Below are 25,953 nucleotides of genomic sequence, written 5' to 3'. Positions count from 1 at the left end.
CCCTGTAATTTTGCACACATTGTGTACCTTGAATACTTTTGGAAAATGTTAGAAAGGGGTAAATCTAGAATTGAATTCTGATCCTCATTTTAACATTGCTTTCTTTTAGACACTACATGAAGTCATGTGGAAACGAGAGAGATCATGAAACCCCTCCTCCAAGAGAGAATGTCTTTCATAAATGGAGCTTTGATTCTGGTTTTCACAGAACATTGACACTGTGGCAGAGCCACAGCTGCCCTTCCCACTATTTTCAGTGATTCACAGAACATCTGAACAGTGATGCTTGCCTTGGATTTACAGATCCTCACCCTGACACCTTCTTTATGTCTTTGGGGTAGAAAAGCTTGCACTAATTGCTCTCCATGGTGGCTAATCTTTTCAAGATCCTGATTGTACCTTACATATATAAGCTTTGCAAAGGAATGTTTACAAAGAAATTGGGAAATACAATTAAAAAAAAAGAAAATCGTCAGCAGAAAAACGATCAAGACTTCCCTACTGCTGGCCAGACCAAAACCCCCAAACTTTCTAACACCTTGAAAAGCACTGTAAAGAAGCTTGCAAAGTGTTCATCCACTCGCAACTTATCCACTGAAGAAGATGACGCGAACAAAGAATTTTCCCTCTCCCCAACGTTCAGTTACCGAGTAGCCATTGCCAACGGCCTACGAAAAAATATTAACGTAACCAACAGTGATGAGGAGCTGCTTCAAGAGTTATCCTCAATTGAGAGTTCCTACCCAGAATCACTCAATGAACTAAGGAGTAGTACAGAAAACCAGGCACAACCAACACACATGATGCCAGTTAGACGTAATAGAAAGAGTTCCAGCAGCCTGGCACCCTCTGAGGGCAGCTCTGATGGGGAACGCACTCTGCACAGCTTAAAACTAGGAGCTTTACGCAAACTGAGGAAATGGAAAAAGAGTCAAGACTGTGTCTCCTCAGATTCTGAGTTGAGCACAATGAAGAAAACCTGGGGAATAAGAAGCAAATCTTTGGACAGAACTGCCCGAAACCCAAAGACAAATGCCCTGGAGCCAGGATTCAGTTCCTCTGGCTGTATTAGCCAAACACATGATGTCATGGAAATGATCTTTAAGGAACTTCAGGGAATAAGTCAGATCGAAACAGAACTTTCTGAACTACGAGGGCATGTCAATGCTCTCAAGCATTCCATCGATGAGATCTCCAGCAGTGTGGAGGTCGTACAGAGTGAAATTGAACAGCTACGTACGGGGTTTGTCCAGTCTCGGAGGGAAACCAGGGACATCCATGATTATATTAAACACTTAGGTCATATGGGTAGCAAGGCAAGCCTGAGATTTTTAAATGTTCCCGAAGAAAGATTCGAATATGTTGAAAGTGTGGTGTACCAAATTCTAATAGATAAAATGGGTTTTTCAGATGCACCGAATGTTATTAAAATTGAACTTGCTCAGAGGATAGGACACCAAAGGGACTGCCCAAACGCAAAGCCTCGACCCATACTTGTGTACTTTGAAACCCCTCAGCAAAGGGATTCTGTCTTAAAAAAATCATATAAACTCAAAGGATCAGGTATCGGAATCTCAACAGATATTCTTACTCATGACATCAGAGAAAGAAAAGAGAGAGGGATACCATCCTCCCAGACATATGAAAGCATGGATATAAAGCTATCTACTCCAGAGCCCAAAATCAAGAAGAACAATTGGCAGTTACCTGATGACAGTGATAGAGAGCTGGAATCTGATCTCAACAGAAACAATTATGCTGTACTTTCCAAGTCAGAGTTTTCAACAAAGGGAAATGTTTCCAAGTCAAGTTCAAAATCACACAATGCAAGAGCCAAGAATAAAACTGCTAGTAGCAGCAGAATTTCAAATAAATCAGATTATGGTAAAATTTCCTCACAATTGCCAGACTTGGATGACCTGGAAAAACAAACCACAACCCATTATGCAGATGCAACGCCCCTCTGGCACTCACAGAGTGATTTTTTTACTCCGAAACTTAGTCGTTCTGAATCAGATTTTTCCAAACTGTGTCAATCGTACTCAGAAGATTTTTCAGAAAATCAGTTTTTCACTAGAACTAATGGAAGCTCCCTTCTGTCATCTTCAGACCGGGAACTTTGGCAGAGGAAACAGGAGTGCACACATACCTTGTATGACAGTCCTCAGGATTTACTTTTGAATGGGGCTCTTCAGGGTGTCCAAAGGCAGAGTGAAATTGGGAACACAGAAACTGTGGATAGTGGGATGAGTAATGGCATGGTATGTGCATCTGGAGACCGAAGCCATTACAGTGATTCTCAGCTCTCTTTACATGAGGATCTTTCTCCATGGAAGGAATGGAATCAAGTAGAGCAAGGAGCTGATTTAGGTTTAGATTCATCCACCCAGGAAGCTTTTGATTATGACACAAACAGTCTGTCTGATCAACAACTAGATGTTTACAATAAAGAACTAGAAGACTTGGGAAAGTGCCACAGTGACCTTCAGGATGACTCTGAGAGCTATGACCTAACCCAAGATGACAACTCATCTCCATGCCCTGGGTTGGATAATGAACCACAAGGCCAATGGATTGGCCAATATGATTCTTATCAGGAAGCGAATTCTAATGATTTGTACCAAAATCAAAACCAGTTGTCCACAATGTATCGAAGTCAGACTGAATTGCAAAGTGATGATTCGGAGGATGCCCCACCCAAATCGTGGCATAGTCGATTAAGCATTGACCTTTCTGATAAGGCTTTCAGCTTCCCAAAATTTGGATCTACACTACAGCGAGCTAAATCGGCCTTGGAAGTGGTATGGAACAAAAGCACACAAAGTCTTAGTGGGTATGAGGACAGTGGCTCTTCCCTAATGGGGAGATTTCTGACATTATCCCAATCAACTGCAAATGAATCAAGTACCACCCTGGACTCTGATGTTTACACAGAGCCTTATTACTACAAAGCAGAAGAGGAAGAGGACTACAGTGAACCAGTGGCGGGTAATGAAACAGATTATGTTGAAGTGATGGAACAAGTTCTTGCTAAGCTAGAAAATAGGACTAGTATTACTGAAACAGACGAGCCAATGCAAGAATACGATCACCCTTCTTATGAAACACCTTATGAAACTCCACAAGATGAGGGTTACGATGGGCAGGTAGATGATGTTGTTACTGAAGGGGAGTTGGAACCCTTCAATGAAACAGTAACTGACATGGAAATAAAAGAAGATGAAAATCAAAACATCCCTGAACAGCCAGTGGAAATCACAAAGCCAAAGAGAATCCGTCCCTCTTTCAAAGAAGCAGCTTTGAGAGCCTATAAGAAGCAAATGGCAGAATTAGAAGAGAAGATCCTGGCCGGAGGTACTCATGTTTAAATGATACATTATGAGCTAATTGTGTTTTAACATTTAGAGGATGTTCTGTGTTTATTTGTGGTAGAAAGAATTTATTTGCAAGGAATTTGCATGTTTATTCTGAGAAGGATTTTATTTTGCCCAGACAGCTCTCCTGAAAAATTGGGCTTGATGATTTATAATCAAAGTGTTTTCAAATAGGTCATACTGAAATAAGCCCTACACTCTATGGATTAAGATTTCTCTTCTAGGATTAGTCGTAAATTCCATTTTATATTAATTAGCTTTGTGGCATCAGTTATCAAAGAAAGGATGAGTGAAATCAAAGAACAGCCTAGGGCCTAGTCTTTGGTACTATTAGGTTTACATAATGGGGAGAAATGGTATAGTTAATCTTAAAGAATTAAGAAAAATAGACTCCCAGATTTATCACTCTTGTTTCATCAAATTTACACGTCGGGGCCTGCCAGTAGGAAGAGTTGGGTCTGCACGGCCAACCTTAACTAGTCCCATGGAGGACTGCAGACTTCCTCACTACCCGTTGATGCAGCTGAAGGAGGGCAGTGGAGCCCTGGGCCAGGCCTGAGTGATCACAAGTCACTCTTTGAGGAGGAGTCAGTAAGACGATAGAGAAATTCTCCTGAAGAATGAAGTAGAAGTGTCTTGATGATTATGGAAATGAAAGTGTACCCTACCTAACAATTTTACTTGATTTCCCAGGGGAACAATTTGAGATCACACTCTTTTGAAAAGTAGTGCATATAAATAAAAAAAATATGTTTACTTTTAATTCCTCAACCAAACTTCTTCTGCGCTTCCCTCAATCCCTTACCATTTATTTTATTTGCATGCTTATCACTTTTCATCTTTGGGATAGTTTGATATAATCTTAATTTTAATGAATTATATATTATTGATGCTTTCCTCGATTATAACATTGTTACTTTTAATTAAAATATTTACTCTATATGTTTCATAAAGGTATATATTTAAGTGATCAAGTGTTACTTGTTATCATGAAGTAATATAATAATTTCTTCAGCCAGTAACTGAGTATGGCTTCTTTGTCTTGACATAATTGTGATCAGACAATACTCCAAACTGGCCATTTTCTGGTTGATATTGTGAATCTTTGAATAACTAGATACCTTTATTGTTAAGCTATTTTAGGCCCTAAGACAATTGAAATAACAATCATGGTGCTCTGCTCTAAAAATCTGTCTACTTAAAACAGCTCATTCTATGTAATTTATTTTAAAAACAATATAAATCAAGGGGATCTTGGGTGAATTGATTGTGATTTCTTTATCAGGGTAGACTTCTCAAATAGATTTAAAACTGATTTGAAACTGCAAAGTAGTCAAAATTTCATGTAAATATAATTAATACTGGAATAATATCTATTTTATTTCAGAATAACTTTTAATAGTTAGATATCCTTTTTACTAAAACTCAGTTGATAGTTTCCCAGGATATAGGCCAGCAGTTTGACATTGTATTTTATTTACTGTGGATTCACAGAAGTCTGCTCAAAGGCATATTAAGATTAAGCATGTGTGTGTGTACGTGTGAGTGCATCTGTTGTGATATAATAAATGCATGTTTTAATGCCAATGGGTTAAAGTATCTGACGTGTTTGGCAATTTTATAAATGTGACAAGACGATAAGTTTCAGAAAAAAATGGATCTTGATCAACTTTTTAAAAAACTCAAATTAGTAAACCTCTGCAAAGTAGGTTTATTACTGGTAACACTAATGACACTTAAACTAGCTAACAACCCAGTTATCCACTGGCACTTATCCTTAGAAAACACAAACGAACTGCTAAAATAGGTCAAACAATCTTGTGCCATTTATCCGACATACGAGGCCTGGCTACGGAGGACTCACACCCCTCCACCATCTTAGAGCTCGGCTTGTTATACTGCTAGCCAGCTTTGAATGGAATCTGGTAGGTATCAAATATCCCGGAGGAAATCAGACACACATCTTTAAGATGCCTCTCTGGTTGCTTGAAAGGCACCAGATTGACTACCCAGGAGGCTGCAGTAGCCTGGATTTTAAAGGCCATCTCTTCTCCTTTTGGCAGCAGTCAGGCAATTGTCCCCCTCCTGTGCCACCAATATGCCTCAGGAGGAAGGGCAGCCAAAAAAGGGCATTTTGTGTCAGTCCCCTTCCTTGCTCAGAGCATCCCAAAGAGGTGTGAATTGTCAGGATAGATTTTGTGTCCATGGCCATCTGCTTACTGGGCTTTGGGAAAATGCCAACATAGTTTTCTCTCCATGACTATCCAGGTACCACTAGGTAGCAGCGCTAGCTTTTCTCCATTACTAACCTGGCAAGATAGGACTGTGGAGCTTTTGCTGTAAACAATGTGGGATGCTGTTCCCCTGACAAAGCTTTAATGGAATTATAAGCTCATAAATTTGATTTATTCATTTCAACTTTTGTCTTCCGGGTCCTGGTAAAGAAGAATTTTAAAGACCCCAATGTTTATATACATGGGTATTTGGTGCTGGTGTTTCTGAGAACCTTCTCCTTGAGCAGCGTGCCCGTGGGGAGAGACCTGAGAGTGTGTGTAGCCAGAGGCTCCATGAGGTCACAGTCTTCCCGTGTTTCTGGACACTGCTGAGTGGCACGTTTGGTGTAGCTGACCTGAACCCCACAGCATGGTGGTGACTATTTGAGCCCCACTTCCAGCCCTGTACCACCTGTTAACTGGGATTAACTGTTGTCTCCTCTGAATCCCCATATACCTGCCTCTTATGGCATGGGCTTCTACCTTATGTCATGACTATGCACACTTTTCATGTTCTCCACTCCACTCTAATCTAGAGGTGAGAGGTCTTGTCTTTTTTATCCTTTCAATTACACTGTGCCTAGACCAATGCTTCATCCAGAGGTGGCACTGAGTTAATATGTGTTGGATAGATGCCTGAATCAAGGGAAGCATGATACTAAATAAAAGGTACAAGATTTGAGGTCAAAGGTGAATCCAAACAGTGACTTCAATTGCTAAGATTATGAAATTATATTCTGAGAGTTCAGAAGTATGTTTAGAGATAAAAGCTTATTTTTGAGCACTATTATATACCAGGCACTTTCTAAGCAGTTTATCTGTTTTACTTCTTTTACTTCTTACACCACAACTATGAATTTGATTCTATTATTATCCCATTTTACAGGTGAGGAAACTGAGTTGCTGAAAACTTTTGTAACTTACTCAATGTCATACAACTAGTAAGGAATGGATCTAGAATTAAATGGATGGTTATTTTGGTTATTTAGAGCAGCCATGTGCTCATTCTTTTCAAAGGTTGTTTTATTTATGTTCTAAGGTGGAAAAACATGACTGAAAATGGAGGGCAGTGTTAGCCACGAGGCTTATCCCAACTAACGGATTTTCTTGAGAAATTAGTAGTAATATGAAAGGCACTGAGGTTTTGATATGAAATAGTTAATTCTCTTTTTTTTTCTTCAAATGTTTGGTTCATCTTATAAATTAAGACTTGTGGAGCCCAATAAATATTGCACAATAGCTGCTTGCAGGATGATGTATTTGAAGTCTGAACACTCTTTACCTGAATTAGAGTCTAAAGTCAGTTTAAAGTAAATTTTTCTAGCAGATCAAAAATCTTGTTTTGACTTCCAATGTCATTTCCAGACTTCTGTAGATTCTGAAAGACACTGTGACATCTACAATTAGCATAAGTACTAATATTTTTATCAGGATGTACATTTTGTTTTCTGAATTGTTATAGAGCTTTGTGGAAATATTTTGGTTCTCGATAAGTAAAGGAACTTGAATGTAAAAATTTTTCCTCAGATTGTACTTTATTATGTTAGACCACTGGTTCCCAACCTGGGTGGTGGTTAGAATCATTTAGCAGCTCTAGTAGTACAGCAGTCACTGTTCCCATAGTGTTGGTGTAAAATTACAAATTATTCGGATCCTATCACCAAACATTTTAATTTTGTAATGGTCATGTGATGAAGCCCAGGGATATGTATCCAAAATTGAATGTGTTATTTATGAATTATATGCGCCCTTGTAAATAACACACACACACACACACACACACACAAACACAATAAAACAAAATCCTACAAATTTCAGTGAAATATGAAATAGATAGCTCCTCCCATTCTTTAGAGAAAGATAATTTGTTCTTGACTCTCTGTATGCATAAATATATCCACTCCTTTATTTTCTTTTAATATAAATGGTATTAGCCTGTCATGTATTCATGTTGTTCTGCACCTCTTTTTTTTTCATGCAATACATAGTATTTGAAAGATCGTCTCATTTTATTACCTATTATTTTTTTTAATGACACAAAGATTTTTACTATATAGTTATTGCCTAAATTATTGGCTTAGTCCCCTATCATTGAACAGTTAAGTTTTTTACAAACTCACAAAGACTGCAACTCCATTATCTATCTGTGAGCTACTGAGATACCATGTATGTAGGATAAATTCCTAGATGTGGAATTGCTAAATCAATTGGTTTCCTCCAGTTTAGAGGAGTTAGGAACTCATGAATTCTAGGTCAGTTCAAGTGCTTTATTCTCATAGCACCTAGCACTGTTTTAAATTTTGTATAATTATTTTATTATTGTAGCTCTCTACTAGGCTACATTGCAAGGTCCATGAGTGAATTTTTCATTCTATTGCTATTGTAATACCAGAGCCTGCTCCACCATCTGGTATAGAGTAAATCTTCATTAAATAGTTGTTGAATAGATAAATAAATGTTAGCCTTCTCTCTAAGTTGCTGGGCTATCTTGTTCCATATAAGATGGAGAACACTTAGAATCCAAATAGACTTTAGTTTTATTTCTTTCAATTAAAAGAACATTGTTGATTATAAAATTTTAATATAGTATAATAGGGAAAACATAATTGAGAGTGAAAACATGATTTTTACTTCCTCTGATTCACATCTCACTCTGTGAGAATGCTAGCTATTCTTTCAATGGTTATGTTACCTACACATCTCCAAAAACCTTTTCAGAATTACTTAAATTTCAGGCTTAATGTTTAAGAAAAATAAGTATGTCAAGTAAGTGTTTGGACCTTGTTGGCCCTAATCTATGAAGAAATGCTTCTCAAACTTTAGGGTGTATCTGGGTCTCACTGCAGAGAGTCCAGGTCAGGAGAGATGGGGTCTTCATACATGTATTTCTTGAAAGGTGTGTGTAAATTTAAAATTTTAGAAATCACCTAGTTCAAAAGTCCCAGGAGATTCTACTATAGGAACCACTCAATGTATAATTTTGCCAACAAATAAATCCCTATCATCCTACATGCTATATTTTATCTGTTTTTGCAAGTTTGAGGTGTGTTTGTATTATTACTACTACTACTACTACACTGCTACTGCTACTACTATATCTTTCTTCAAAGCAAGTATAGCAGTATTGGTAATAGTGGAAGGCAACCCATTTATAAAATGTTCCATTAAAATGCAGTACATAGCAATACACTTTTGGCGTAGTATTGTTTAACTCTATATACTCTAGAATTCCCTATAATATAACTTGGTTTTTGAAAACGACTGGGATCTAAAAAGGAGACCTGTGAGGGTCCCAAGAGGCAGCAGAAACATCTGGTGTCTCTACTTCTTACTAGATACAAAGCCCAAAAGGCTAATTCTTCTAGGAGACAGTACTGAGACTCAAAGAACACTGAGAAGGGTGATAGGTAATGGTGGTGTGTAAAAGAGATTAGTTCTAAGTAGAGCCAAAGATCTTAAAGTATACTCTGGTATGAAATGGAACTAAGAGAAAGGGAAGGCAATCAACACATATTTAATGCTTTCCTATCCCATTCAGGTCTAGTAAATTTAAGTACATATTTAACCCTCACTATAATCTTGGGAAGAGGTAATACTAGCTCTACTTTACAAATGAGACAACTGAGTCTCAGAGAAACAAAAGCAGGTCTAAGTTCACACAGCTAAGAGTATTGATGAAATCTGATGTATAGCTGACAGAATACAAAGTCTGATACCCTCTCCATGACATCCCATTGAAGTGTGGGCAAGTGTAGTCATGACAGGGCATGGCTCATGCATTTAAGCTTGTAAGTTGTACTTTCAAGGTCATCCAGTTTTGTGTTAGCTGCTGTAGTAAGTAGCTCTCTATTAACACAAAGTGAGTGATAATAGTTTGGGCTAAGAGATAGTATCACCTTTTTAGAAAGTTTAGAATATCTGAAAGGGTGACAATTGACACATTAAAAGGCTTTAGTAAGGGTGAAGAAGTGTCAGTAAGTAGTTTTGAGGAATGAAAGCACTTTACATAAGGGAGGAAAGAAATTCACAAGAAAAACAAAGACTAGCCATGAAAAATGAAATGTTGTAGGGTTCAAAGATTTGTTTATTTTTAAGTGTTACTGGCTCCAAAACTATATACCTGGAACACTTGTCTTTGTAGGGAAGCTAAAAATGTCACACATTGTCCAAGAGAAATATTAACTGACAATGAAAGATGGTGATTTCCTGATTATAGTCGGAGTATTACCTCAAAGGCTGCAGGACAAGTTTCCAAATTTCAGAGATTCAAGAGGGTGTTACATAAAAAATCTCAGATAAATAGATTTTTAATTTGTTTGCTTTGCTAATGTCATGTTTTAATGTTCTTCCTGCAAGTTCAAACAAGAGAGATGCAGTCTATAGAAATTATGAATCATTTGAGAAATGTCTATGTGGAATAAGATAAACAAACTGAACTCTGGTACAAGATACAACAAAGTATGGCCTAATCAATTTTTATTGGTTAGGTTAGAATGGGAGGTGCTAGGACTTAGAATAGGTATTCCCTTGAGGTGATTCAGGATTTGGGAAAGAAAAGCTCAGGAATGCGCGAGGAGAGGAAATCCAATGAAGCAGATAAAACCCTGCCACCTGGAGCGTATACCTCAGACCACAGGTGACTACTAAGGTATCTGAGAGCCTAACTGGGTATCAGTTGGGCAGGTAGAGAACAGCCAGGAGCAAAGGTCATTGGGGCTTGAGGGGAGCAGGAAGTTGCTTTCAGGAAGGCTTTTTGCTGGCAGGCCTTGGTTACCTGGCTATGGGTTAGAGAAGGCTGTAAACACCCCAGAATGGGACCTGTTAGGAGGAAAGCAAACCCCAGAGGGATTGATATACTAGATAGGTCATCAAGAGGGTGACCTCATTACCTGAACTGGGGTCCAAGGTCAGGAATGAATCTCTAAGACAGGTAAAAAGCCTAATTGTTCCACTGGCGTCCAAGGACTGAGCCTGAAGTGCAGGCAGAATGACTTGGTGCTGAGTCTCAGTTTGCTGGGATAACCTGACCCCAAATAGAGCTGTTCCTATGCTAAAGGTATTAGCTTACATTGCCTCCGTGGCCTAAAAGACCAGACAGAACTAGATGCATTAATGGACTTCTTCCTTATGGCTTATTTCAACCTATAGTATATGGTGTATTTCTTCTCCTTTTTCTACTCCCCCTCCTTCTCCTGCAGCCCCTCCCCCCTTCTTCTTTTCTTAAGGAAAGTATGTTACGGAATCTTGTCAACTACGCCTTTGTCAAACTTGGTTCATGCTGGCTCTCAGCTACTTCCAAATAAGAGAAGAAACTCTCAGAGGGTAAAAATGACTATTACTGTGCAGATTCAAACAACTGTGATATGATTCTGTTGGCAACCCCAAAGGGTCCCAAAGACTTGAGCAATGTCACTTTACTTAGAATAAATGTGTCTCTCCCAACTCCTCCCGACAATCTTCACTACCCTCAAATCATCATCCACTCCTGCCCCAATTCAACCATGATCAGTGCTTTACAAAGGATAGTCCTGCTTGGAGTGTGAAACTTGATGTTTGTGTGGGCATTTTTTTAAAATGGAGCATTTACACACACACACACACACACACACACACACACACACACACACACACTGTCTTTCTTAAGAACCCCGTAAGATACATAGATGAATAATGGGTGACATTTATTAAGTCCTTTATTATGTGTCAGAACTATTCTAAATATTTTACACCATATTAAGTCAAACAATCCTCACAATAATGCTGTGAGATGGGTATTAGTATTACCTACATTTTATAGATGAGAAATAGAGACACAGTAACTTAACTATGGGAGGGAAAAAAGCCAATAAATGGCAAAACCACGATTTAGAATTAGACAGTTTGTTCCCAGATGCTATGTACTTACTCACTGCAGCCTAGCTTCAAGTTTTCAGAAATCAAGTATTGATATTCAACTTTATAAGACAGAGACCTGAGGTGGCAAAATGTTGCTTTACCCAACAGTAATTGTAGTCAGCAGAATTACAATTACAAGCTATTCTCCAAAATCATAAACCATCACTCAAGCTATCACACCACTCTCCCGTTTTATATGATATTTTTACAGGCAACATGATTATACAGGTGTCATTTCTGTGTAACTTGTGATAAAATAAATTGTTGATGGTATATAATAATGGCAACGAGAAATGACAGATTGAATAGGATCTTATTTCCCAGAGAGATGTAGGTTAAGCTTCCCCTTTTCTTAATGCTTTTTCTGATACTTAGTGATGTCTTGTGGAAAGCCCTTGGTTTTAGTTTTCTATTTCTGGTTTTCAGTGATTGCGCTTAAAGACACACATGCTCTCTTTGGCATGCACACACGCAGAAAATGTGAATTCTCTTAATGATTAACAGTGGCATTTTACTATCTGAAGACAACCAACAGGAAATTCCCATGATGATCAACATTCCCTTTGCATTTTCTAAACACAAAAAGCCATTTTAATAGTTTTAAAACTTAACTATTACGTATACTTAATTCTCATAAAACATCAATGAGATAGACAATTGCCAACCTCCCCAAGTCTCAGTTCCCTCAGGGCAATTACCAGTAGTTATGTAGGGTGTAAAACCAGCAAGTGAGGGGACCAGGTATTAGTCCAAGGACTTCTAAATCCTACTCTGGTGCTCTCGGCACAACAGCATGCTCTTAGCTACTTGGCACATCGGTGCTTCTCTGTTCTCAGTGTTCAGACACCTGGTCTGTAATACAAACTTCTGCAGCTGGGTCAAGAGTGTTTCTCTGCTGGTTTCCAAAGTTAGTGGTTCTCAGATTGTAGAATGCGTGAGAATCACCTGGGACTGACTACTTGTTAAAAATATGAATTCCTTGATCTAATCTCCAGTTACTGCCAATGCAGGATGGTCCATGGATCACATTAAGAAACGCTTGATAGTTAATAACAGATCCTTTCCCTGTTTCTTGAGTGATTTCATTTGCTCCACTGTCTTCATTTAGCATCTGTGCCTTGATGGTCCCAAATCAGTGTTTATGCTAAATCTAACCACTCCATACGTAGTCTAGTATATACATTTATTCTTTTAGTCATTAGTTCACTCCCTAGTCCACTCATTCTTCAGTGAATATCTAATTGCCTGGCTGGGCATCTAGGATATAGTTGTGACAAATCTTATTTGGTCTTTGTTAAGTGGGTGAGATGAATTTAAATTAAAAGAAATACACAGATATATTATTTTAAACATTGAAACTGCTATAGAAGTAAATACAAAGTGTTGAGATTGCATATAACAGTGTGGAGGTTAAAGAATAGTTCACTGAGGAAATGACATTTGACTAGAGCTGTGAAGAATGAACACATTAAATTAGCTAAGAGAGTGAGAAAGGAGCCTTCTGGGCAGAGGAAATGGCATGGACCAGGGTCTTAAGGTGGAAAGTGGCATGACATATTTGAGAAACTTAAAGAAGCCTGGTATGGCTGTAGTCCATCAAGCAAGGCAGAGAATAGTACGAGACAAATCTGGTGCAATATTCAGGGGCCATATTTTTCTGAGTCTCTTGAATCACCTGGGGATTTTTTTTCCCTCCTAGTAACCATGGAAAGCCATTAAAAGAGACTGCCATAATGAATCGTAGAACTTGCATCAGGTAGGATATCCTGCAGGTCTCAAACTCATCGTGCCTAACACTCAACTCTTTTCTTCCTCTGTCTCCTAATCCTGTTTCTCCTCCTGGGTTTCTTATCCCAATAAATGGCTCCACCTGTTTGCTCAGATCAGAGAACCATCCTTTCTGGCTCCTTCCAGGTCACACTGTAGTGGACATTGGTCTATTTTTGGCTTCCCAGCATCTGAATTCATTTCTTATTGGTGTTCCTGAGTGTATGAGCCCTTTGAGGGAAGAAGTGCCCTTTGCCCTGCTGCAGAAGCCGAAGGGAGCTGGGAGTTCCTTCTCACCCCAGCAGCCGTGGCTTGAGCACGTGACTTAGACATAGCTAATTGGAAGCTTCTACCCAGGACTTTGAATTTGTATCAATTATTTAATAAGCCATGACAAATTTACCTCCTAATTCTCTCAATCTCCATTGTCTCTACCATGGTTCTAGCAACTGCCATCTCTTGCCTAAACTATTGCTAGAACTTCCTAACTAGTCTTTTTGTCTCTTTGCCCTGCTCCCCCCACTCTCTCCCCCAATTTGTCACCTCTGTGCATCTAGAAATTCACACATATCTGCAACATGTAAAAAATACCTTTATAGTACTTTTAGGACAAGATTCAAATAAGTGGTTAAGTCCATTATATTGAAAATGCCTGCTTGCTTGTAGCTTCCCTCACTAGGCTGTAAGCTCCTGGGAGTGAAAGACTGTGCCCTGTACCCTGGGCATGTCTCCCGGTGCCCACCAGTGACCAGCAATGAGGTAGCCAAGTACAGCGGTTAAAAGCACGGGCTCTGGAGTTGGCCTACAAGTTAAGTATGATCTTAAGCAAGTTTAATTTCTCTGTGGCTCAGTTTTCCTCACTGACAAAATGCAAATGATAATAGTATCTCTATATGATAAAAATAAAGTAAGTAAAAATAAGATAGCTTTTCAGCCAAAGCAGTATGTAGGGAGCCAACCTACTTAAAAATCATACAGACTTCTTCCTTTGATCTTAAACTATTTTTGAGAAATATGAGCCAGAAGGCAAATGCTTCAATTACTTTCCTATATATTTCTTAACTGAACTAAAATAACCATGCAGAATGCATTTTGGGAATTGACCAATTATGTGATTATTTTTGTGGTTTGAATCCTTGAAAGATTCTGGCCACAGGCAGCTTGGCATAAGCTGTTCCATACAATATTAATAGCTACAGTTATTGATGTTTTCATGGAACATAAAAACATGCAACTGTCTGAACTCTCTGGCTTGTTAAGTGTTTTGCCTTGGGACAATTTCAACATAGAGACCCAGGTATGTCCATCAACATTTATTGATTGCTAAAAGTGTGATGAGCTCAGGATTAGGGCCATGGGAAGGGAGGAAACACAAGATGCAAAGACATGGATTCTTTCCTTCTTAGGGTTACAGTCTGGTTCAATTCAAAACTATTTCTTGAGCTAAGTATCGTGAGAGGCATTGTGGCTTATAACCAAATATCATTATTCAATTGTTGATTTTTTAAAAATGTTTATTAGCACTTACCTAAATATATTGTACTGTGATACACATCATAGTTATAATTGGAAGACACAGACAAGATAATTTATAACTGGATGACTAATGACAATTACTATTTATTATTTATTATGATTTAATTCACAGATAGTTATTACTACTAATAAGCTTAGACGATAAAAAGAAGTCATAACATTAAAAATAAAAACTAACATTTTTTCAACCCAAACTACATAATAGATGTCAGGATAATACTTTGCATACGTTTTTCAATTTAAGTCTCCACGCACCCTCGAGAGGTGCAGCGCATGTCTCAGTAACTCCATGTGACCCTCCTGCGCCTTCCTCTGATTGCAGCTGCAGCTGGGGTGCGCTACAGCATGTGAACTCAGGTCCTCTTCCACTGACAGCCTCCCACCTCAATCAGACACCTGCATTCTTTCAGATTTCTCCCTTGAAGTCCATCTTATGTTCAGGGATTCCCCCCAGCAACCTTCAGCCACGGATGGTCAGCAGTTGTTACATAAATTCTGTAGCCTTTGGGAGAACGTATGAGGTGTGATCAAAACATACGGGGAATGTTTAAATAAAAATTTGTACTGCAGTAAAAGACACATTGCCATTAATCCTTCTCAAAATACTCCCCCTCGCTTCTAACACATTAAGCCCATCATTCTTCTCACTTTCTGAAGCAGTTCTGGAAGTCCTCTTTTGTGAGTGTCTTTAGTTGTGCTGTTGTGGCTGCCTCGATGTCCTGAGTTGATTCAAAACGTTTACCTTCATGGTCGTTATGAGTTTGGGGAAGAGCCAGAAGTCTCAAGGTGCCAGATCCGGTGAATAAGGTGGATGAGGACACCCTGTAATGGTTTTATATGACAGAAATTGCCATATACCAGAAGAGATATGACATGGAGCCTTTCTGTTGTGATCACAAAATACAGTGAATGTTGCTGCCGAGTGCCATCCAATGGAAAGGCAGGGATCTTCAATATGGGAGGTGGCACGTGGAATCTTAGTAACAGTGTGTGACAAGTTTCAACTTGTTCAGTGCAGTTAGTCAGGTGTGAGCTCCAATTGAGAGAAAGTGTTTTAAAGTGTGCCATAAATCATCCTCCATCATAACAACACTCCATGTCACATGTTTCCGGTATACAGCAATTTCTGTCAAATAAAAACATTACTGGTGTATCCTCATCCACCTTATTCACTGGATCTGTCACCTTGCAACTTCTGGCTCTTCCCCAAAGTCAAAATTACCATGAAGGTAAACGTTTTGAATCGATTCAGAACATTGAGGCAGCCACGACAGTGCAACTAAAGACACTCACGAAAGAGAACTTCCAGAACTGCTTCAGAAAGTGGCAAGAACGATGAGATAAGTGTGTTCAAAGCAAAGGGTGGTACATTTTTTTATTATTAATTTAAACATTCACTGTATTATTTGATCACACCTCATACCCTGGAGGTCTAGCTGAGTAAATAGTAATTAGGAACAGGGGCAGGTATTGGAACCCTGCTGTCATGACTGCCAATAGGAGTATTGTCTGCAGCAGCAGTCTCAGCAATGAACCCTTCACTTGGCTTTTTCTCCTTCTCTGCCTTATTCTTCCTGCTCCTCACTCCTGCTTCCAAGGCTACCTTCCAAAGAAACTACCTACCCTCCTGTCCTTGTCCCAGCCTGTACTTTTGGAGGAACCCAAATTAAGACCGGAGGTCATGATGATTAATAGTCATTTTACAGATGCGATAACAGAACCTGAGGCCATAAAGCTTAGTGTCACTTACCTAACGGACTCACCATAAGCAGGGTTCTAATACCTGCCCCTGTTCCTAATTACTATACAACCTGTTGTGAACAATATGAATGCAGTAGAGAAAAAGACCTAACTAATTGCTGTCAGAATGCCTAGGTTTAAGGGGCCTTAGAAATGAGCTCAGACAGTAAGGTGAACTGGGTCAGAAATTATTGTTAGTGATGGTAGTAAGTGAGCAAAAACACTTCTGTATATGTTGAAAAGTGTGAGGGCAAAATTGTGTAGAAGTGAATGAGGCTTGCATCATCCTGTTCTTACCCCCAGCCCTCCACTCCTACCCTCAGTCTCCTGGGCTGGCAGTGCTGTGTCTTCTGATTAAGTGACCTGTAGCCACCTGTTCTCTGCTTTATCCTCCCCTGCCCTTCCCAACATCGCTCTGTAGAATGACTCTGATATTTACTGTAATTGATTTTCAGTTAATAAGCTGCATCTCCTGGGGACGTTTGCATTTTTATGCTTTTTCTTTTCCCTTATACAATGACAGGTTTTCCTGCTGATGAAGGCGTTTTAGGCGTTGGCAAGCAGGTGGGATATAGTTGTTGAAGAGCAGATCTCGTCCAGATATCCTGAAATCACACCATTTTAGCAGCTGAGCACACATAAGGCTGGGCTTGGATAAAATTATTTTTGAACAATTTGAAGTTTCTACATTTTGAGGTGGAGTTAGAAGGACTGATGGAGAAAGAAGAACCAGAGAATTATTTATGTCCAAACACTTGTGAAGGGGCACACGTGTGTGTGGATGCCTGTGTGAATGCACAATGCATACATAATGACCTACCGTTACAGGTCACTGGGGACATGGTTTTCATTGATTCCTTTTACAGACGCTACAGAAATAAGGATTAAATACAGTAAACCTTTGATCTGGCTGAATAAAATGAACCGTAATCACAGTCAAGTACACTAGCAAGTATGTTAATATGGTCACATTACTATGAAAACCAATTATTAAGGAAAACCAATTTTTGCAGGTCACTGATGAACTTTGTCATAAATTGCTTTTGTTATAACACTGAATTATTCAATGAGGGCTTGATGCTTCTTGCCAGCTGCTCAGGTAACTCATCATTCTGTCCACAACTTCAACAATTAGTGGCGTATTGATTACTCATACAACGATTTCCTTTTCTTAAGGAAAGGACATGGCTCTGTATGGTGTAAAAGCTGAGGAAGATTATGGAAGGATGAAATAGATCTAATGTGCAGTTCAGCGTCAAACAATTGCTTCGTGCTGAGTAGTATTATTTAAGTTATGAGTATATTCGTGTATTACTGTAATTTGATTCTGTTGGTGGCTTTGATTTCTCTGGCATTGTTCAGTGTGAGTAGCAATGATTTAGAAAGAAAAGTAGTTTGCGAGGAAGGAGGTCATTTCTATGTCAACGTAAATAAAATCAGATGGATAACTCCTTTGATTGCAAAACTAAATAAATCTGAGGGATGCGTGGGTAGGACTAGAAGCCAACTCTTCAAAGAAACTCTGCCCATCCTGTTGGGCTTCCCCATTTCATTGGGGAATGATTCCTCAGGTTTGAAGTGCAAATAAGTATTAAAGAGATGTTTATTTGTCCCAACCTTTAGGACAAGGTATCTGGTCTTTTTGAAAACCCAGACTCTCTCCTCTAAAGCGCAACAGCAGAAAACAAAGGAAGACATGTATGTGTAATGTGGCATTTCTTACACTCAGGTTTTTGGGCAATAAGGACGTTTCTAAATCATTCAGGCCAATTCTGTCGTTTAGCAGTTGAGGGAAACAGGAGCCTGGAGATTAAATGTTTTGTCCAAGATCACAAGATAACTGCGCTGAAGAATTTACTAGAAAGTGGGTCTCCTCATGTTGCCAGTTATAAAACTGCCTCTGAGTTAACAATCAAAAGATGCTACTACACGGTATTAACATAGTTGTTCCTTTAATGATGGTATTCATGCAATTAATAATAAAACTAATTGCCTCAGAGCCTCTCACCTAATTTATAAGAAGAAACACAAATGTAAAATACTCAATGCACTTCTACTTACCAATATTACAATGAGAATCTGAAAATGCCCAAAATGGAAACCAAAAAAAAGGAACTGTTAAAACATTTTTGAATGAGATTAGAGAAACATCATTACTTTGGCTGTGTCTTAATTCCTAATGTTCTCTATTGAATGATAAGAAGAATCATTCTTTAGATTAATTTTCTAATTTTATCTTATTGCCATTGAATTTTGGGGCTGAAATAGGTCTGGCAGATCTTTGAGTAGTTTTTTCCCAAGCCTGGATGCATGCCATCAGTACCTGGGTGAATTTTAAATACAAAGGTTCTGGGGTCTCACTCCTGAGGATTCTAATTCTATAGGCCTGGAGAAGGACCTGGGAATATGTATTGTTAATAAGATTCCCTAAGTTTCTGAAGACCAATCAGGTTGGAGAACTCCTAACCTATATTCCAATTCCCTTGTTTTGCATGTTTTGCAGATGAGAGAAGCTGAAATCCAGGTATTACACGACAGGTATTACATGTATGTGTATATATATATATATATATATATATATATATATATATATACACACACACACACACATACACACACATATACACATACATATACATATGTATATATACGAATGGCAGCACATGGAGTGATGGAAGAGAGAGCTAGCACCTTTAGAAAGTACCAACCTCCTGAAAACTCTCACACTGACCTTCTTGAGCACATGCAACCTATATGTCCTTTGACTGCTTATTTTTGTGGGCTAGGAAAGCACCCAACAGGAGTGAGCTCTCTAGTAAAACCCTGTTATATACAGTAGAGTCTCGTTATAGGCTCATTGAATTAGTTCAGATCAAATGTGGGGGCAGAGGGAGAGAGAGAGAGAGAGAGAGAGAGAGAGAGAGAGATCGTGCCTGTGATTCCTCTTATCAATTCATTGAAAGCTTTTGCCCCTTAATGGACTTCAGTGCTTTGCTCTCTGACCCAGGGGGCTGCCGTCTGCTTACTGCATCTAGTCTCCTTTGCTTTCTTTGGCTTCTGGTCAAGTTGGCAGAAGGGAAAGGAGGTCAGTGTATCTCTTCTCAGTCCCTGCCTCAGTGCCTGTAGCTGCAGCTGTCTGAAGTTCACAGCTTCTGTCGGCCACCATAGCAGCTCTCACTGGGCGCTGAGCACTCTATTTTCTCCCCTTTGTACTTAAATCCCAGGCACAGTAACCATATCCCGCTATATCGACTCTCTGGGGACCTTACAATCCCTATTTTGTTCCCTTAATCCAGCTCACACCTCTATAATGTGTTCCTTTCTTAAAGACATTTATTTGAACCACTGGCCTTAATTCTGTTTTCTTCAGGCAGCTAGATTAATACTAGATGGGAAATAGAATTATTTATTTACCTCAGTAATTCCAAGTTCTTTAGTTTTGTTATAGTGCCAGTATATCCTTGAAATAAAAATTATTTCTTTAAGAACATAGTGATGTGAAATTCTACTTTGCATATATTTACTTGATTTGCATTGCACATTACTACACATTTATCACTTTTGAATACATAATTAATGTACAAATTGGTTGACACCAAACTATACACTATGTACTTTGTGAGCTATTCAACATGTTTCCAAAGGTACTTTTGACTACATAGGCTTTCCTCCTTAGAAACTGACTATAGAACATCCTGCTGTAGTTAAGTGCAACTTTGTTGCATGTATTATAAAAGATATTAAAATTGGAAAGGAGACCATAGAATGAAAGAACCAGGGTAGAAGGAATTCAATTTATATTTCTCCCATAACCTGCAATTTACTTTGTCCCAGAAGTCTGGAACAAAACTCTTCAAAATACCCCCCAGAAAAGTACAAATTGGTACAACCACTTTCAAGAAAGATTTGACAATATCAACCAAAGTTTTAAATAAACATACCCTTTCTTCCATTATTTCTTTTATGAATGATGCTTCAGATACACATGTAAGGCTGCTCATCTCAGCACTGTCATATGAAACACAGTGTACAACATCAACATCCGTCAAAGGAGACTTGTTAAAAAGGGGTACTGTTTACAGTGGATTACCCTATTGTCATTATAAGAGTTAGAGACATGTAGATGCTTGCGATGTAAGCTGAAAAAAATCCAAGATGCAGAATAGCACATGATATGTGACCCTATTTGTGAGAAATATATCCCTATGTTTTTCCTTTCTTTTTTAAAATCATAAGCATGTATTATTACATGCATAATAACAGCAAACAAGCCATAATGCCTGAGTGATGGTAGTGAGATCTTAGACGCACCCAGAACATACTGCTAATTGCCTGACTACATAGGAACTTACTGTCTCCAATTGAGAGACACATCTGCATGGGGAGCTCCCTTCCAATTCCACTGCCCCTATTCCAACCACTTTAAATCTAAAGCCGGTTGCTGGATACATGCACCTTTGTCACTAAAGAGGTGACTTGAGCTCTGGCTTTATTGACTGGGAAACGCCTGTGTACACCATCACTCAGAGGGGCCTGTGGAAGCTGATTTCTGCAGGTGATGAGAAGGTTTTCATCATCCAAGATGTCAGTGACACAAATGAGAATGGATGAGAGCATGATGCCAGGAAGCAGAGAGAGTCGAGGACAAGACTCCAAAAGTCTGAGCTACTCACAGAGATGTTTCACACAGAGGAAACATGGTAAATCAAAGAGAGAAGGGTTTGCATTTTTAGATGAAGTCTCTGGCTGACGGAAAGCGATAGAAAAGATGAAGATGTGATCATAAATTCTTCTGTCTTAAAAGGCGGTTCTGGTAGTAATACTTCAGCGATTTTGTAGGCTGGCCATCTGGGACAAAGAATTATCGTCATGCTAAGGGCTTGCAAGCCAAGTTGAGGGTTTGCCACCAGAGCACAACCGCTTTCCTTTCCAGGGACACCCCACATACCTTCAGTCTTGTATTCGTTCCCAAAGAAACTTACAATTTTAGGATTTGTTAAACTAATCAGACGTTGTCTGTCACTGATCAAAGCTTTCAATTATCCCCAGAATCCTAATACGTTAAAACTGCAGAGGCCTTTGTGATAATGTGGGGCTGCTGCTGGGTGCTAGAGGAAAGACACTGGGATGCTGCTAATCCTGCCACAGTGCCCAGGAGACACCCACAGCACAGAGTTATCCGGCTCGGGTGGAGGAATCCTGGTCTAGTCCACACCCTTCAATTTACCGAGGCAGAAACTGAGGCCCAGGGAGGTTAGGAATTTCCTAAAGGCATTAAGAACTGGATCTCTTACTTGGCACTTTCAAAAATCCTTTTTCAGTGTTTTACATGCTTCTTTTGGGATCACATTTCAATATGGCAGTAATAACCTGTTTAGCTATACTAAATTATATACATATTATCTCCAAATATGTATATATATATATATGTGTATATATGTATATATATTTGTGTGTGTATATATATATATATATATATTTTTTTTCTCTCCATATATATGTGTGTGTGTGTGTATATATATATACACACACATATATACACATATATGTATATATATGGGGGGAGAGAGAGAGAGACCATATATAGGGTCTGATATATATATATATATATATATATATACACACACACACACACACACACATATACACGTATATATGTATATGTATATGTATATACGTATATATATATATATATATATATATATATATATGACCCTATATATATGGTTTGACAAATTTGCGAATTTGTTGCAACAATGTTGCTAACCTCTTTTGATATCAGAGGTATTATTCATTATGAATTTGTACCAACTGAACAGTTAACCAAGTTCACTATTTGGAAGTGCTGAAAAGACTGCCTGCAAAAGTTAGATGACCTGAACATTTCGCCAACAATTCATGGCTCTTGCATCACAACATTGCTCCAGCTCACACGGTACTGTCTGCGAGGGAGTTTCTAGCCAGTAAACAAATAACTATTGTAACACCCTCCCTGCTCACCTGATCTGGCCCCCAATGACTTGTTCTTTACCTAAAGATAAAAAAAATGTTGAAAGAAAGACATTTTGATGACATTCAGGACATCAAGGGTAATACAACGGCAGCTCTGATGGCCATTTCAGAAAAGAGTTCCAAAATTGCTTTGAAGGGTGGACTAGGTGCTGGCTTCAGTACATAGCTTCCCAAGGGGAGTACTTTGAAGGTGACTGTAGTGATATTCATCAATGAGGTATGTAACACTTTTTCTAGGATGAGTTCATGAACTTGATTGTCTGACCTCATGCCATGTATGTAAGTAGGGCAGGATGGAGCCTTGGGCCCGAGCTTGTGCAGGCAGTGGTTGCCAGGCTTCTGCGTCCCTGTCCTACATCCCTCCTTAGCAGCACAGATGAAATGAAATTCTCTTCCCTTTCCTCTTCCATCTGGTATAATTTGCCATTCCTTTTAGGGAGTTGGAGCAGTTTGCTAAATTGTAACCTAATTATAGGTGTTAGAAGACCAGAGCAGAATGGAGAACTTCCACACTTCTTTTACCTGTGAATTTCCATGACTGTTTGAACTTTTAAAAACCACCAATGACTCGGTTGAGAGAACACTGGATACAGCAAGGAGAATCACTAAGCTAATAAACCTTCTGCCCTTACTTTACTTATTTTCCAGAAGCAGGCTACTCTGCCCACATGAAGGTCAGACTGCCAAGAAACTGAGCCTGGTATGAAGACTAAATACGATTTATTTTATATTGTCTGGGAAACTGAAGAACGTATAATTAAGAGGAAACCTATTCCGTGTACTCTGTGCTTTGCAGTTGAAACAGTGTTCCTAAGCCTTGAAGGCTCCTTGAAAGAGAAATAGCTGCGTCAAATTTAACATCACTGCTTCCAGCTATTTGGAGTACTAGCTACCCTTTCAAGCCTTCACATAATTTTGCAGGTTTCCCTTTCAAAAGTAGTTGTACTTTTAGGCACCACGGTGAAGTGGTTAAAAGTGCTTTATAGTCAGAAAGACCTAGATTTTTCACTCTGCGTTTCTTCATAATGTACCCTGGAGAAATTGTTTCAACTCTCTGTTCCTTGCCTTCCTCAGCTATAAAATGGGGTAATAGTAATACTTTCCTCATTGGGTCATTGTGTAGAAATAAAAATAGATCTAAAATCCTTAGTATAATGCTTGTCATTGGGTAAGCAATCAAACAAATGCCAATAATTATTTTGCTATTTTAGCACCTATTGTTTACAGTAAAAAATAACTGAATTCATTTATACATTGAAATGAATTTATGATTTATTAATTACACAAGCATCTATATTCATTTCAAATGTAGTAGCTGATATCTATTTGATAGAGTAACCACTAACCTGACTTCTAACACTAGAGATTAGATTGGCCTGTTTTTGAATGTAGTGTTTACTTTAAAAAAAATAATTGTCCATTTTGTATGACTTACACATGAATTCTTCTATAAGTGTTCCAATGCTATTCACTTAGCAGTTAAAGACAAAATAGTTAAGCTTACCACAGTATTTGGGGAAAGTACATTTAGCATTTTGGTTAACTCATTTTTTCGTGTGTACGTCCTATTTGATACCTTTTCTGAATAAAAGTTGTATATACTTATTGAATGAAATGTGACAAATACAAATGAATCTGTATTCTTTCACCAAAAAGTGGGAAGTATAAAAGTAACTCATTTTTTTGGTGTCTCTGAGGACAGCTTTTGAGTAAAAGAATTCTATTTACATATACTGTTTTAAAATTGATATTCAATTTATTACAGTTATAAATTTTTAAAAGACAGTTTTTCTTATGCTTTTAAGTTCAACTCATTTATCTTATTCTATTTATAGGTGTAGTAAATTTTAACAATCATTTAAAATCAAAGAGGCCTTAATTAATGTTACATTTCATTTACAAATGAAGTTAGCTAAAAAATTTTAAACTTCTAAAACTGTATTTATACATTAGTCGGTTTTCTTTTTGAGCACTATGATTGACTGATAAACAGAACTTTCCCACGTGAGTAAATAATTCTTTAAAATATAATATATTAAACTTATAATTAAGGTAAATGTCAAGTACTCATAAACATCCCAACACTTTTTAGAAACTTATCTAAATTCTCTTTGAATAACTAAGAGCGTCATTCCAAAATTAATTGTGTTTAAATTTAAAATTCTGAGGTTTAAGGTAGCTTAATAAAATAAATTGTCTTAAACATTTCTAGTATTTCAACTACTAAATATAGACAAATTGTTTCTGTTTTTTATAGAAACCAATTTCCTGAACTTAACACAATTTTCTAATTATGGGTTTGATTTATTATCTCTGTACTAAAATCTAAATATCCCTGTTGAAGGCCAATTGAGGTTACAAATCAATGGGCAATTCAGGGCCTACATACAATATTTGATTCCCTGTGTGTCACTTACCTACAGTGGCCTGCTTTTTATAGTTGCTATAACAACAGAGACTCCATGTCCTATAGAAAACATTGTCCTCTCCTGGGTTCAGACTACTGTTATGTGACATTTCTGTCCACTCCCATTGAGATTGTTTGTCATTGTTTTCATGACTTGCTTAGGTTTTACACTTATTTGATTCTCTTAGTACATTTTAATGTTTTACCATCTGGCTCAAAACACATTTTCTTTTTATGCCATGAGATATTTCCCACACATATGGAGTACTTTTGAAATCTCATTTAACTTTATTGCCTGATTTGTGTTGTTGAAATTCTGTGTTCTTTTCATACTGTTCCCAACTGGCAGAGCTGCAATGAGATAAATGGCATGGCATCAGATACTGTATGTCCCTCAGGTTTTTGACTCCACAGACATAACACTGAAGTCAACGTAATGCCAGTGAGGAAATATAACCACCATCCAAAGTCCATCCACACAGACAGGCTACTGTTAACTTTGAGTGCATTGACTTCCACTATTCCTAAGGTTAAAGTGTTCCAGGTTTCAACTCTTGTACTCTTTCTTTTTCTCTATTTACACTTGCTTTCTGAGTGATTTCATTCAGTCCAATGATTTTGAATGCCATGTGTGACAGCTACTTAAAATCTCCTACTATAGAACTCTTTCCCAAACTTTAGACTGCTATGATCCAACTGTTTACTTCACTACGTTCCGTGGATGCCCAGAATCTAATTTCTCTTCGCATGTCTACTACCTCTTGTTCTTGGCAACCATCATAAGACTCTATCCTGTCTGCCCTAGGCTACTGCAGTGGTCCCAAACCTGATTTCCCTGCCTCCACCCTTGACCCTCACCAGTAGCCAGTATGTCATCATGTCATCCATCCTCACTGACAATGCATGTTGTCAAATTTGTATATTTTTTGCCAATCAATAGGTATGACAT

At 38.3% G+C, this 25,953-nt stretch overlaps 1 protein-coding gene across 3 annotated transcripts in view; it reads left to right on the top strand.

Moving 5' to 3' along the window:
- The window catches only part of UNC13C (unc-13 homolog C), a 504,352-nt gene that overhangs the window by 28,660 nt on the left and 449,739 nt on the right, over positions 1-25,953 (top strand). For all 3 annotated transcript variants that reach the window (XM_074327725.1, XM_074327724.1, XM_074327726.1), the window contains exon 2: positions 110-3,354. In XM_074327725.1, the coding sequence (XP_074183826.1) occupies positions 366-3,354 (2,989 nt within the window). In that variant the 5' untranslated portion in view covers positions 110-365. The remainder of the gene's footprint in view (positions 1-109; positions 3,355-25,953) is intronic.

Source organism: Rhinolophus sinicus, linkage group LG03 (assembly GCF_036562045.2).
Source record: "Rhinolophus sinicus isolate RSC01 linkage group LG03, ASM3656204v1, whole genome shotgun sequence".
Taxonomy (NCBI): Eukaryota; Metazoa; Chordata; class Mammalia; order Chiroptera; family Rhinolophidae; genus Rhinolophus; species Rhinolophus sinicus.
The sequence above is the reverse complement of the archived record's forward strand: the minus strand, read 5'-3'. Positions and strand labels throughout refer to the sequence as shown.